The sequence below is a fragment of the Sus scrofa genome, chromosome 1 (assembly GCF_054392235.1).
Source record: "Sus scrofa isolate SSC_HxYL_T2T_F1_AM1 chromosome 1, Sscrofa_HxYL_maternal_Yorkshire_Landrace_v2.0, whole genome shotgun sequence".
Lineage (NCBI taxonomy): Eukaryota > Metazoa > Chordata > Mammalia > Artiodactyla > Suidae > Sus > Sus scrofa.
In genome coordinates, this window is record NC_139383.1 from 287,521,134 (window position 1) to 287,536,193 (window position 15,060).

Here is a 15,060-nt window from a genome sequence, read left to right on the forward strand (position 1 = left end):
GTGTACACACACAGAGCACACAGCATGTACACGACACAAAGCAGACAAGCCGTGTACATACACATCACACAGCATATACATGACACACAAATTGCACATGCCATGCACACCACACACAGTGCACACATCACGCACACACACAGCACACAGCGTGTACATGACACATAAGGTCCAGATGCCATGCATACCGCACACAGTGCACACACTGTGTACACATACTGCAAATGCCACGTACATGCACACAACACACAGCATGTACATGACACATAAACTGCACATGCTGTGTACATCACACACACAGATCACTGCGTGCACACACACACACAGGTGCACATGCCGTGTCTACACACACTGGACATGACGTGTACACACATAAAGCACACAGCATGTACATGACACAAATTGCACATGGCATATACACACACACATGTTGTGTACACCACACAGGGCACACAGCATGTACACACACAACACGTACATACACAATGCATACTCTGTGTGCACACACACAGCACACAGCATGTACACTGCACACGCCATGCACACCACACACAGTGCACATGCCATGTACACATGCAGCACACAGTGTGTACATAACACACAAACTGAACATGCCATGCACACTGCACACAGTGCACATGCCGTGTACACACACACACAGCACACAGCTTGTACACAACACACAAACTGCCCATGCTGTGTTATGTATGCACACACACCAGTGCACATGCCATGTGCACAGACACACTGTACACAGTGTTAGACAATACACAAAGTGCACACGCTATGTACATCACACACAGCCCATGACGTGTACGCACACACATGCTGGGTACACCACACACAGTGCACATGCTATGTACACACAGTGCACACACCATGTACACACAGACAGTGCATATGCCGTGTACACACACTGCACAAACTGTGTACACACACAGCACACAGCGTGTACACACACTGTACATGCCATGTACACACACAACGCACAATGTTACACAACACAAACTGCACATGCCATGTACATCACACACACAGCTCAGTGTGTTCACACACAGTGCACATTGCTGTGTACACACACACTATACACAGCATGTACACAACACACAGCTGCACACGCCGTGTACACACACACCACACATGCCCCCTCCCCACACACTGCACACGCCATGCATACACACTCACACGTACCTCACACCCAGCTGACCCCAGCAGGGTGTCCCGCCTGCTCTGTCCCAGGGAGAGTCCTTGGAGGTGGAGGCATGGCCCTCGCGTCACAGGATTCAGTGGGCGGGTGCCCACACGCCTGGCCTTCCCTCGGCCCCTTGGTCCCTGTTGTCGTCATCCCTCTCTCTGTTGGGGGGTGGGGACTGAGAGCCTCCCCATTCCTCCCTTCACCGCTCAGCCCACCAGCGTCTTCCTGCAGCTACGAAGTGCGGGCTCTGTGCTGGGTGCCTGACACGCAGAACGGGTGAAATGCAGGCTCTCTCCTGCACGGGTAGCAGGAGCAGGCGCCTGGAGAGCACCGGGGCTCGCCCGTGCCCCTCGCGACCCTGGGCCCGTCCTGGGGCGAGCGCCCAGCTGGAGGGCACCTGCGGGATCTCCGGGCCGGCGCGGCGGCATCTCCGGCCGAGAGGCGTGATTGCAGGACGCGGGAGCGCTCCCGGCGGAGGCGGGAGAAATAACACTCTCCTTCTCTGTTTCTCTCCCTCCCCTTCTCCCCCTGGATGTTTAGGCCAGAATCACTTCTTGGCCCAAAGAGAACCCGGGTTCCTGGTTCAGTGAATTCAAGCGCGGCAAACTGGTAAGGTGGCCTCCGGCGCGTGTGCGGTGTCGTTTAAACGCGCCCGTTTCGTATCTTGCAGAGTAAAATGGCCCGCTGGCCCAAAGAGCTGCCCTCCACCTGGTACAGTCAGTACAAGCGAGGGTCGCTGGTAAGTGGCCGCGGGGCTGTCTGCTTGCGGCACGGCCTGGCTGGGCTCTGCATGGGACTAATCGCCGCCAGCGCCACGCCTGCTCTCGCCCTTTGGCCACGCTGCTCCGCGGCCGTGACCGCCAGACTCAGGCCGGCCCCTCCTGCCACCCCGACGCGGGTTCACTTGAGCCGGGAGCAGCTGGACGGTTTTCTGCTCAGGTGGAGGGCATGTGGCTGGCACGCAGGGCGCCCAGAGCCCCAGCTGGGCGCTGCCAGGAGGGAGGCCAGAGACACCAGGCCTGCAGGGCTTATTTGCTGAGACCTCGTGGGCGGCGGCGATGAAGTGGGTCCAGGCCCATGAAACTTCCTGGTTCTTCCCAGGGCCCGTCCCCTGTGCCCTGCCCCGGCTGCGGCTGGGGGCGGGGAGCCGTTGGGATCGCCAGCGGGGCTGTGGGCTCCTCTGCCACAGCCCCCCAAGGCCACGTGGGTCCCTGTTTTACTCTGGGAGAACCAGTCTTAAAGTGCCTGCCCCAGAGGTGAACGGCAGCAGGCGCCCTTGAACTAGCCGACCACGATGCTTCTCCAGCCAGCATAGGGACCGAGGCTGGCCCGACCCCTCTCAGGAGGTCTGTGGCTGCTTCCAGCGCCGAGCGTTTCCCCAGCATCTCGGGAGGTGGCCTGGGGCCCTTTTCTGGAATGAGACAAAGAGTTCTGTGCCCTCGTCCGTCACGTTAGGGAACCAGGTTCCAGATGTGGCCGCGGTGCAGGTGCCCCGAGAGCCTCTTGGCTTCCCGCGGTTGTCTGGACTGGGCTGCCCTTGAGGGACGTCCTTCTCACCCGGAAGCCAGCTCTCGGGTCCCACGGCTTTGGGCCTGACCCTTTGCCCTCTGTCCCCAGCCTCCCTGGGGGCTCGGCATGGGCAGAGCCGGCCACGCTCCCCCAGGACTCAGAGCAGGGCCTCCTGCCAGCCTCTGCCCGCCGCACCCAGCACCCTCCTTCCGAGACCCAGAGGCGCCCACGCGCCCCGTTAATATCACCCTCTCCCCGTGTCTTTGATCCCCAGTCACGCAGGCTCTTCCCACGCACTGAGGGCTCGCGCTCTCCCTGCCATCCTGGGAACCCCCTCTTCTCATCCTTGTGCGGGGGCCTCGGGCACCCTCCCGCTTCTCCTGCTGTGCCCCCTCCCCTGCTCCTGCCTTGGCGTTTTCCTCGGAAGGAGCAGCTGGGATGCAGAAGGACCTGAAATGGATGCCACTCAACAGCAGGGGAGGGGGTGGTAGGGGACACTTGAGGTGGACAGAGGGTGGGGGCAGTGGACACAGAAGGCAGGAGGGGGACCCGGGGGTGGGTCCTTTCTGCAGCCGTGCTGGTCGCCCTCTCCAGACAGGGCCCCCCCACACCCCATGCCCACTTGCCTCGCCCTGCGGAAGCGGGTACAGGACACCCACTTTCAGCCACCAGCCTGGAGCTGCCTCCACTTGTGGCCTGTCTTGCAAATGGCTGGCCGAGGCTGGAGGTGGAGGGACAGTCCACGGGGGAAGCAGCAGTCTTTGCGTTTTCCCCGTGTCATCTCTGCCTCCCTGTGACTGGCGCAGGGGCGGCATAGGTGCAGGCCCCTCCCTGAAGGAACAGGTGCTTTGGTGGGCTGGCTGCCCCGGGCATCCCACCCGAGGCAATCCTGCAGATTCCTTCCTCAGGAAGGGCAGGGGCTCACGCGGGGCTCGGGGCTCCCAACACGGGGCAGGGGCTTAGCCGTTCCCGGGCCTCCTGCCACCCTGCCTGGCACCGGGGCTTCAGGTCCTTCTGCGCCCAGCACCCGCGCTCCCACCCCCTGCCTCCCTCTGTGCATGCACCCGCCCCCCAGTCAGTCACCTTCCATCCAGGAGGAGCACCTGACGTCCAGACTGCGGTTGGTATACTCTCTCCTTGGTCCCGGGGGCAAGCCGGTGTCCGGAGCAGGACCCAGGCCTGGCCTGCTGCCTTCAGCCCTAATGACATGCGTATCTATGAGCAGAGAGCATCAGTTTAAATCCTCCCTCGTGTGGTCGGCTCGGGTCTTTGGGGTGGGCTGGGGCGGGTGGGAGACAGAGCAGCGGGCGAGAGGCCGTGGGGCAGGGAGGCACCCCGTCGTCTGATGGGACCGCGCCCGGCCAGGCTCCCGCTGCAGGCTCGTGAGGAGGGCTTTCGGGGAAGGAGAGGCGCGCCCGATCCCGGGGGGAAGGACCGGGGCCGCCCGCCGGCGCGTCCAGTGCGCAGAAAGCGCTGATTGCAGAAGGTGCAGAGACCAAGGTGTCCCTCCGGCCGCCCGACACCGGCCCGCGTCCCGCTGAGCTCACAGCCCAGCGCCTGTCCAGCCAGCAAGGCTGACAAGTCTCTAGAGAACCAGCCTGCCACCCCCCGGGGCCTTGCCCTGGGTCTGCCAGCAGAGAGCAGGGCCTCACAGTCATGTTGCCAAAGCCCCCGGGGTGCCCCGCTGGGCGTGGGCAAAGCTGAGTGCCCCGGGCCCCAGGACGGCCCACCCCACTTCCCCTTGGAGCGCGCACCCCGGAAGGGGCAGGAATGGCCTCCCCGTGTGCCCCCAGGCGGGTGCCCGGTCCCCTCAGCCCTCTGGCTCTTGGCCATACGGCCTGTGACCCTTCCCCAGGCCAGCGTCCTGACTGCTGGCCAAGCACCTCAGCCGGCCTGTTCCTCCCAGGGTCTCTGGTCCTTGCTGTCCCCAGTTGTCCTGGTCCTGGCCTGGTCCTTGCACATCAGGGGCGATCGGCCATTGATCTTCACTTATTAACACCATCTCACTCGTGCCTGCCTTTTGCTGGCCTCGGGCACAGTGACAGGGACCTACGCCAGGCCCTCCTGCCCTCAGGGCCCTCAGGGTCCAGGGAGGGCTGCAGGCCAGGCGCCTGTGCTGTGGAGGGCCTTCCAGCTGGTAGGGCAGATGGACACGGAGCCAGGCCAAGGTGGGTAAGGGCACCCAACCCAGGCAGGCTTCCTGGAGGAGGAAGCATTTGAGCAGAGCCCCGGCGGATGAGAAGGGAGCATCTGGGCAAAGAGGAGTGTGGGTGGCTCATTGAGGTCCCTGAAAGAACGGTGGCATGGTTCTCTCTGCTCCAGGGCACCCCCAAGAGAGCCAGCGCGTGCTGGCCTGGGGATGGGGCGCGTGGCACGGTTCCAGGCGGTGCCCTTGGCGAGGCTCGTGCTCCAGAGGAGACGGCGTGTGGCCCGGGGGCGTTGCCGCTGCGGGGCGCCCTCTGCTGAGCCTTCCCGCCCTGTCCCCCGCAGCTCTCCTACGTGGACGCCGAGGGCAACCCGGTGGGCGTGGTCCAGATGACCTTCCTGCGGCTGCTGAGCGCCTCTGCCCACCAGAACATCACCTATAACTGCTACCAGTCGGTGGCCTGGCAGGACGCCGCCACGGGAGGCTACGACAAGGCCATGCGCTTCCTGGGCTCCAACGACGAGGAGATGTCCTACGACAACAGCCCCTACATCCGCGCCCTGGTGGACGGCTGCGCTGTGAGTGCCCCGCCGCCCGCCGGGACGGGGTGGGGACGGCCTCTGTGGCTCATTCATTCCGTCGGCACGGATTTCCTGGGCGCCTACCGTGGGCCAGGCGCCGGGCTGCGTGCCGGGTACAGTGAGGGCCTGGGCGTGGCGTGGCTGATGCGTGGCTGGTGGATGTGGATTCCCCCGCGAGCCGCGGGGGCCTTCCCGCTGTGCTGGGGTTCGGAGGGCAAAGGCCAGGAGCCCAGGTCCCTGACCCCGTGCCTGGTGCGATGTGACGTATTCTTGCTCCCATTCGGAAACGAGAGGTGTCTCCTGTTCTGGGGACGGCCGGAGCTGGGGCTGGGTTTGCTCCTGAGAGTGTTGCTATGCTGGGCAGCGCTCTGCAGACTCAGGGGGTGGTGACGTTGTCACTCCCGTGACAGCCCGGCCCCAGCCGGGTCATGGCCCTGGACCCCAGGCTGTCCTCTGGGAAAGATGCTCTGCTTGGGGCCAGGGGTCCGTCGGGGCCAGGACTGCCTGGCCCCTACACCTGCCCCCTCTGCCCCCCACCTGTGACCCGCAAGGGAGGGTCAGCCGCTTGGACTGGCCCTCCGGGGGTTGCATCCGCCCTGGGCAGCCCACGGATCTGAGCCGTGTCCTGTCCCTGCGTTGCTCAGTGCAGCCGTGCACGTGACCCAGTCCTGGCCAAACCCTCGGACACGCCCCCCGTGTAGACTTTCAGAGGCGGGAGGCAGGTCGGGGGCAGTGGGGGTGGGGAGTCACCAGGAAGCCACTGTCTCTGTGGGTCTTGTGGTCGCATCTGATATCGGACCCCCGGACTTTCATCACCTGCTCCCCAGAGACCCAGCCCGAGACAGCTCCTGCTGGGGACGGGCTAGTGTGCGCTCCCCCCTCGGTGCCCGGCCAGGTCTCTCTGCTTCGTGTTCCTGTCCCATGCACATGTGGCATCTGAGGGTGCTCCCTGATGGCCAAGGTGGTCCGGCCGCTTAGCTGGGCCAGAGTGGCTGGGACGGTTCTGCAGAGCAGGCTTGGTCAGGCAGGAAAGCAGGGGGGCCGAGCTGACCCCCAGGCGAGCAGGTCTTGGATGGACCCAAGGTCCCATTGAGCCTCCCCCTCTGGTCCTTTTCCCCACAGAAGGGTCTAGTTTATAACCCCGGGGGCTCCCCTGTGGGTTGGAGGTGAGTGTGCTCAGGACAGGCCTGAGGCCGGGGTGCCTGGAGGAAGAGCCTTCTCGGGGCGCCCGACCCCCCACCGCCACCGCTGCCGCGGGTCAGCCCTTCCAAGCTGGCTGGAATGTTCAGGGCGTGTCCCTCTTTAAGGGCCCAGGGATGCGGTTCCCTGGGGAAAGGGATCCAGAGGCACCCAGGGGCTCGGCTGCCCAGCACCTGCTCACGTTCCTGGCACGAATCGCAGGCTGCTTCCCGCAGGTCGTGAGGCACTGAGTAAGATTATCCCCCGTATCTGCCTCCCACGAACGAAGATAATAATAGCACCCCCGTCACAGGGTGGTTCCAGGAGGAATGTGCCTCAAAAGAGCTCAGAAGCACATTCGGCTGCCAGAGCCCGAGAAGAATCCCCGATCCTGGGACTATTTTTAGGCAAGACCCACGGCAGCCACTGTGGCGCTGGAGAAAGAAATGAGGAGTCTGGTGGAGGTCCAGCCCGCGGGGCAGAGCCGGAGTGGGGCTTTGAGCTTCCTGGCGTCCACGGCGCAAAGGGAAACGCTCTCGTTGGCCCCTTGGAAATCAATCACCTGGTAAAGGGGCAGACGGCGTTCCCATCCTCTGGAACTGCGGACCATTCTCTGGAACGGATGCTGGGAAAACGGATCTTGCAAAGAACCTTCTGAGGTTTAAGAGCAGGGGGCCTAGGCTCCCTAACCAGCTCAGACAGGCTTCCCCCCTCTTCAGAACTTCCAGGCGAGGCCCAGGCGCTCCCATCCCTCTCTCAAAGCCCCCCACCCCCACCCCGGCGCAAAAGTTTCCAGCACTGCTGTCCAACTCAGAACCCGGCTCCTGGGTCTTCAGGCATCCCCATCCAGGCTCGAGTTCGGAGCGCCCTTGACCCCACCATCCAGAGTCTTCTCCCTCCGGGCCAGTCTCTCTGAGGTGCTGTCAGCATCGGCGGCCGCTGCCCGCTGCTTGGGCCTTTCAGGCCATCACCCGCCCCCAGACACCAGATGCCACCAGGAGCACCGCCCGCTCCTGGTGCCCCCGTTGAACAGGGCGTTCACTGTTTTGTGGGTACAGAATAACGGTCCAGCGACCTGCCGGGGCCCTCGGGATGACAGAGACATCTCAGAGCTCCCACCCCAGCCTTCTTCACACCGTAGTCCCTTCCTGTGCAGCTGCTCCTTGAATGCCTCCATCCACGGGGCGCTCATGACCCCCTGAGGCAGCCCAGGCTGCGGGTGCGACGCCTTCGTGTTAGGGAGCTTTTCTGAGCAGTGAGCCTGCCTGCCCGTAATTTCCACTTCTCTCTCTTCCGCTCCCTTAAGTCACGCGGAGGCAACCTGGTTCTAGCCCAGAGTTTCTCAGCTTTGGGGGCCAGAGTGGGGGAGGAGAGGGGGTCTCTGTACAGTGGGGTGTTGAGCAGCTCCTGGGCTTGACCCGCTAGGTCTTCCACCCACTCCGTGTGACAATCCGAAGTTCCTTCAGACGTTGCCACACGCCCCCTGGGGGTCGAGGCAAAACTGCCCCAGCAGAGCTGCCACCCACAGGAAGGACAAAGATTTGGGCATCGCTCAGAAGGCCCAAAGGACCCGGCTCCTTCACCTCCACCCCGAGAAGCCAGGCCTGTCCAGGCGGAGCGGCTGGCCAGAACCGGTGAAGCTGAGATCCAGGTGAAGTCCGGGCCGCGAGCTTCTTCATAGAATCAACCACGTGGATCCAAGGAGCTGCCCAAATGCCCGGAGTCCTGGTGGTCATTTTTGAGCTCCCTGGTGGTTCTCTGGTCATCTCGGAGGCAGAGGCAAGACATAGCATCATGGGACTATCTGGCCTGGCTCTCAGCCAGGGAAGGAAGACTGCTCCCTCCCCGGACAGTTTTACTTCTGGAAGGAGAAGAGTCCGAACAGAATCACCTGCTGTTGGAGGAAGCTGGCTGGCGGGCAGGCGGGACGGTGTTACGGGGAGGGGAGGCCTAGGGCCTGGGGCTGCTTCCAAAGGACGGTCTGGAGCGGCCAGTGCTCTGCTCAGCCCACCTCCCAGCCCACCCTGCTGGAGGCCCGAGGCCCTGCACGTTCGCTGGTGCAGAGAGGCCCGCCACCCCCGGGGGCCCTGCCTGATTCACTTTGTCATAAGGGCTGAAGACACCGAGATTCCGACGCTGGCTGTGTAGCCTGATGGACGGGCCACCGTGTGGGGCCGGCCCTGCGGAGAAGCACAAATCACGGGGCAGGAGGCCCGAGGAGCCACGTAAATCTCATCGTGGTGCAGCTCTGCGCACCCCGGGGGGCCGTTGCCAGCCTTTAATGGTTGTTTATGCCTCGGGAATGACAGGTAACGGAGCCGCTGCATGGACGGCGGGCTGCTCACAGACGCCCTCTCTAAGGGCGCTGGTAATTGGAGTGCCGGAGCCCCATCAATCGGGAGAAATCCCCCTGCCAGCTTGGCAGGCGCCGCCGCTGCTGCCTGTTGCAGGAGGAAGAGGCACACGCTGCCCCCGCCAAGGCTTGTTTGTCCGCCCATCCCACGGGGTGAGACGTGGCTGGGGCTGCCCAGCTCGCTGGCGTGGAGGCTCAGGCCGCCCGTGGCCAAGGCCCGCACTGCTTCCCTTGACGGCAGTGCCTTCCAGAGGCCCAGCAAAGGCCAGGCAGCCGTGTCACCTGAGTCCCTGCCGGGCAGTGGTCGGACTGGTGAGGGGCAGAGCCGAGGCCGGCAGAGTGGACTCTGGCCTCGCCTCGCTGGACTGGGCAAGGGAGGGCAAAGGGTCCACTTTCTCCCCGGGCTTCATGGCTGGAGGGGCACGAACGGCCATATCCTCTGGGACTGTGTGTCCAGCCGGCTGCCTGGCCAGTCCTCCGGCAGTTCTGAGGCTGCAGCGGTCCTTAGCCCCTTCCCAGGCGTCAGAGTGTGGCCATCTCCAGGCTGATGCGAGGGGTGTCCCCATTCCGGCCGTGCTCCCCCAGGAAGCCTGCAGCCTGTGCCCTCGAGCACCCGGCCGGCTGTGCAGGTCCCTCCGGCAGGGGAGGCTGTGAGCCCCGCGGGCCAGAACTGCCAAGAGGCATCTGAACGATACAGACGCCGAATCCACCCTGGGCTCCCCATCCCGTCTTGGGGATGGGGCCTGAGCGGCAGTGCTCGCGAGCTCCAGGGGGGGTCTGTGGCTCTGAAGTGCCCATCCTGGCTCTGAAGTGACCCCAGCCTGACCGCCGTAGAGAAAGTGCTTGTTAGGGCAGGGCTGGGGGCAGGACGAGTCTGTGGAGCTGGGCGGGAGCCCCACTCTGATGCTTCTGTCCAGCCTCACGGCCTCTGTGGAGCTCCCGGCCCGTCCCCCGGTGAGAAAGCTGAGTCAGAGAGCCTGTGGCTTATCCATTGCTTGCGAACCGCCCCCCCTCCAAATACAAATATCTGTCCTCTGACTCAGGGTCTGAGGGGCAGGGATCTGGGGTGGCTCATTCCAGTCCAGCGTCTCTCTCTCTTGGTCAGTCTGAGCTGCTGTCACAAAGTACCGTGACCCAGGGGCTCGTCCCCAACAGACAGGTGTCTCGTGGTTCTAGAGGCCGCACGTCCGAGCTGCTCCAGCTGAGGGAGACGGCTGCCCCCTCGCCTTCTGGGATAAAGAGACAGCTTTCCGGCCGCTTCCTCAGGGGACACCTGTCCCACTCACGAGGCTCCACCTTCGTGACCCAATTGCCTCCAGCTCCCAACACCACCCCGGGGGAAAGGCTTCCCCACCCACTCAGCCCCCAGCGGTGCCGAGAGCTTGCCGAGCTGCTGCCGTGGAAGGTGCCGCTGTGAGGCTGTGGTCAGCACGTGGGCCCGCTCCTGGGGCCGCTGCCCGGGGGGTGATCCCCGAGGGAGATGGGGCCGCGCCCTCGTGGATTCTGCCACCAGAGTGGAGGCCGCCTCGTAGCAGCTGCACTCAGAGCGCCTCTCCAGCCTCGAAGGTCCAGGAGATGCTGTGGTCACCTAGGTGGTGGTCACAGCCTCCCCGAGAGGACGCGCAAACCCCGTCCCGCGGGAGGGGACAGGCCCCAGAGGCGCTGCTTCCCCGTCATCCCTTGCTGAGGACCAGACGGTGGAGCGAGAGCCGCCCCGGGCCAGATGCAGCTGAGACGGACCTGGCCCCGAGTGGGGTGGACAAGGCCACTGGTTCAGGCGTCGGCAGGAGCCGTGGTCCTGGGGGAGCTGATGGAGGGGGAGCCCGTGCATCTTCCCGACCAGGGGCCCGAGGCTCGGGAAGGGGTGTGGGCGGCTCTCGGGCCTTCACTCCGGGGTTCTGGGACACGTGGTCCATAGGGCAGGGGAGACGCCGCTCCTGGGGCAGTTCTGTCCCCTCCTCCTTCCTGGGGGCTCACCCTCCTAATTGGAAGCGGGGGGCTTCCCACTCCCAGGGCTGTGCTGAGGGGGCGCAGATGCTCAGGGGGTCGGAGCAGAGTGGGGCTGACTCACCCAGCAGGTGCTCCATTCCAAGCCCACCCTGGCCCTGGCCCTCCCGCCTCTGTGCCTCAGTTTACCCCGGAGCCCCTGCCTGCTTCAGCTGGCGGCGGGCAGGCGGGCAGGCGGTCGCTACCTGCAAGTCTTAGAATTCGGCACTTCTGAACCAGGAGCCCTGGCGTGGATGTTTCTGGGGAGCCAAGTTCCTGGCGGGGCTCCCCTGGAGCAAATTCCTAGGGAGCAAGGTGGGGGTTGTCCCAGCTGTAAGGGGGGCGGCGGCCCACGTGGGTTGCAGACCCTCCGCACGCCTGCCTGTGCTCACTCCCACACCGCCCTGGACTGGGAGTTAGACAGGATGTCTGAGGGTGCACTGAGACATCTTGGGGGTACGCTGAGACATCTTGCGGTGCACTGGGATGTCTCAGGGTGTGCTGGGATGTCTTGGGGTGCACCGGGACGTCTTGGAGTGCACTGAGAAATCTTGGGGTGTGCTGGGACATCTCAGGTTGCACTGGGACATCTCAGGCTTTTCTGGGACATCCTGGGGTGCACTAGGATATCTCAGGGTACACTGAGACATCTTGGGGTGCACTGAGAAATCTTGGGGTGTGCTGGAATATCTCGGGGTGTGATGGGACATCTCGGGGTGCACTGTGACGTCTTGGAGTTGCTATAATGTCTCGGGGTGCACTGGGACATCTCAGGGTTCACTGGTACGTCTTGGGGTGTGCTGGAATATCTCGGGGTGTGATGGGACATCTCGGGGTGCACTGTAACGTCCTGGGGTGTGCTATGATGTCTCGGGGTTCACTGGGACATCTTGGGGCGTGCTGGGACATCTCAGGATGCACTGGGTTGTCTCGGGGTGCCCTGGGATGTCTTGGGTGTGCTGCCTGCTCCCCTGCCCGCAGAGGGCGGTGCGCCTGCCGCCCTGTGGCTCACGGTGCCGCGGGTGGGTTTTCCGAGCCGGGGCAGCGGCGGCGGGCCGGGGCGGTGGGTTACTGCTGCAGCCCCGCTGACCGGCCTCCCTCCCCCCCACAGACCAGGAAAGGGTACCAGAAGACGGTGCTGGAAATCGACACCCCCAAGGTGGAGCAGGTGCCCATCGTGGACATCATGTTCAACGACTTCGGGGACGCATCACAGAAATTTGGATTTGAAGTGGGGCCGGCTTGCTTCCTGGGCTAGGAGCCGCGAGCCCGGCCCCCAAGAGCAACCTCGTGACCTCAGCACGCCGCCTGGGGGTGTCCTGGACCGCGAAGGCCCCTCGTCCCTCCCCACCTCGTCTGTGCCTCGGCCCCCCGGGCCGCCCCACAGCAGAGACAGCAAAGGGAAGAGCCGCGCCCCCGCCCCGGAGCCGAATCACATGACCTAGACGCCCCAGAGCCTCCCGCTCCTCCAGCCCGGCCCCGTCTCCACCGCACTCCCCAGGGGCACGGAGGGGGCCCACGCCGCTGGCCCCGGTCGGCGGCTCTGAGAGTCCGCAGCGGTGAGGGCGAGGCTGCAGCATTGGAGATCTCGGTTTTTTGTCTTTTTCATTTCAACTTGAAGATGCCTGTTTCCCCTGACCTTCAAAAATTGTTCCGAGGCCAGCCTTGGAAAGGTCGCCCCGTGCTCCAGAGTCTCCGTGTTTAACAAGATCCATTCACAGGCCAAATGTCATTCTGCATGTGCCTTTCCGATGGATTAAAGGTGCTTTTGTTTTTGTGAGTTTTAAGTAAATATTTGTATTGTATTGTCATAAATGTTCAGCGTCCCTGACTTTCAATCCCGCCTGTGAGGCCGGCTTCACACCCAGGGGAGAGTTGGAGGACACGGGGGGAGCTGTCTGTTCCGGGATGCAGCCCACACCCCCGCCCACTCGAGCACGTACCCCGTATTGGAAATTTGCCCAGGGCAGCAAGGATTCGCCGCCCCCGCCCCACCCCCATTTAAAAAGCAGGTGCCGGCTTCCCTTTCGGATACGTTTTTGATCAGCTCTGCATCTTTTGTTTTTAAGGAGAGAAAAGAGAAAAAAGGCGTTTTATGCGTTGCCCCTTCCACACGTGCTGAGATGAAAATGCAGGCTTAAATGAATGTTAATTGCTGCCTTTTTCCAATCGTCTTCTCACAGTGCCTGATGGGAGGAGGACCAGGGCAGGGAAATCACCTTTCTGTAGATGAGAATCAAACGACACTTGGTGCTTCTATCGTAACACTCCTCTTTCGTGGTGCTATCTGCTCGGATCTCCTGGAAGGCGACACTGGGGGTACCTGCCTGCCTCATTCTCCCATCTTTCTGGATCCTGGCAATTGCTTCCACCACCTAGGTCTCTGCCAAGGATGTTGAGATAATGCAGGCCACCTGCCCACCCCGCAGCCCCGCTCGCTGCTGTCCTCCTGGGCGGTGGGGGAGACCCCCACCCCCGGGCCTGGTACCAGCGTTAGGCTGTGATTCTGTGATTTGAAAACACACACACACGCACACACACACACACACACACACACACAGACGCTTCCCACATGGTCCATGGCATGACGACAGCAGATTGTATCCAGTGGCCGAATGTTTGTGGTGCTAATTTTTATGTTTGTTCAAAGAACTGAATCGAAGCTGCATGTGGTATCTCAGCGGGGCGGCCTCCCTCGCGGCCTCAGCGGACAGACAAATGTGCAATGAACTCTGTGGGTCCCTCCGAGGTCGCCCGCGGTGCCCACCCCCCACGAAAGCTATTCGGTCTTCCATCTGCTAGTGTCCCGGGCTCAGGTCCCAGCCACGCGGCAGGTGCTCAGGGCCGGCCGGGTCCCCTCCCTCCTCCCTGAGCGAGGAGGAGAATAACGAGGCCGGCGAGAAAAGGCCATCCCTTTACTGTGAAAAGCTGCCCTCGTGCAACACCCTCTCCTTCCGAGGTGGGAGAAGCCAGGCGGGGCCCGGGACCCCGCGCAGCGCTCCCGGCAGGAGCTGTGGCCCGTCCCGGTTCTGGTGCTGCCCCGCCCACCCGCCCCATCGGACTGTGGTTCCAGCTCAGGAAACCACAGCGCAGCCACCCAGGAGTGACAACATGCACCCCCCCACACGAGGACTCCCCGGGCACCCCTGGAGACGGAGGCTTGGTCTTGCCAAAGAAAAGTCTGGCTTCGCGCTTCTTCCGAACCCAGGATGCCAGCATCTGCCGACGACGCTCGTTCCCGCCTCTTCAAAAGCAAAGCCGTTCGGGGCGTGGCGGGGCGCGTCTAGGTCATGTGATTCCACTTTGATTTCTCACCCCGCCCGCGTCCTCCTTTCCGTCTGTGGATCTGCTCCTCCTCTGGTCCCTGCAAAGCTGTTGTAATTTGTACTGAAGTCAAAATGTGTCCTGTTCTCCCCCAGACCACTTAGCTATGGTATATTGCAATAAAATTACTTCTTATATTTGCAGAAATTCTTTTGGCGTCGTTTTGTTTGTTTCCCCCCATCTACATCATTGGATGCATGCTGACGAAAAGAGGAAGGAAAGGGTTAGAAAAGAAAAGAAAAGAAAACGGACGGTAAGGTCTCCAGGACACATAGGCCCTTGAGAACAGGACGTCAAAGACGCCATTGTACGTTTCCTAAAAATCCAACAGACGTGTTCCGACGTTTTAACTGTAATGCCAGGAGAGGGTGTCTTAAAATATTTTAAACCTGTGTAACAGAGGAACAATTGTAATACTTTTTCAATAAATCAAATTTCCTGTTTCCACTGTGAACACATGTGATTGGCTGTCTTCTTAAGTGGGACCGAGGCCTTCCCTGCATTAAACCGATACGTGGAGCTCCCGTCCTGGCTCAGTCGTTCCGAACCCGACTCGTATCCATGAGGACACAGGTTTGATCCCTGGCCTCGTTAGTGGGTTAAGGGTCCGGCGTTGCTGTGAGCTGGGGTGTAGGTCCCAGACGCGGCTCGGATCTGGCGTGGCTGTGGCGGTGGTGGAGGCTGGCAGCTGGAGCTCCGATTCGACCCCTAGCCTGGGAACCTCTGAATGCCGCAGGTGCGGCCCTAAAAAGACAAAACGGCAACAACAAAAAACAATGTGTGACCC

The 15,060-nt window shown here is 62.5% G+C and overlaps 1 protein-coding gene across 3 annotated transcripts in view; it reads left to right on the top strand.

Annotated features, from left to right (window-relative positions):
* Nucleotides 1-14,420, top strand: part of COL5A1 (collagen type V alpha 1 chain) — a 150,672-nt gene extending 136,252 nt beyond the window's left edge. The window contains exons 64-66 of one of the 3 annotated variants that reach the window (XR_014836809.1): nt 1,736-1,934; nt 5,195-5,428; nt 12,061-14,420. Coding sequence is in view for 2 of the 3 variants with exons in the window: in XM_085010628.1 (XP_084866754.1) it covers nt 1,866-1,934; nt 5,195-5,428; nt 12,061-12,207 (450 nt within the window). In the remaining variant the exon portion in view is untranslated. 3 annotated transcript variants of the gene reach the window in all.
* The last annotated feature ends 640 nt before the right edge of the window (nt 14,421-15,060 follow it).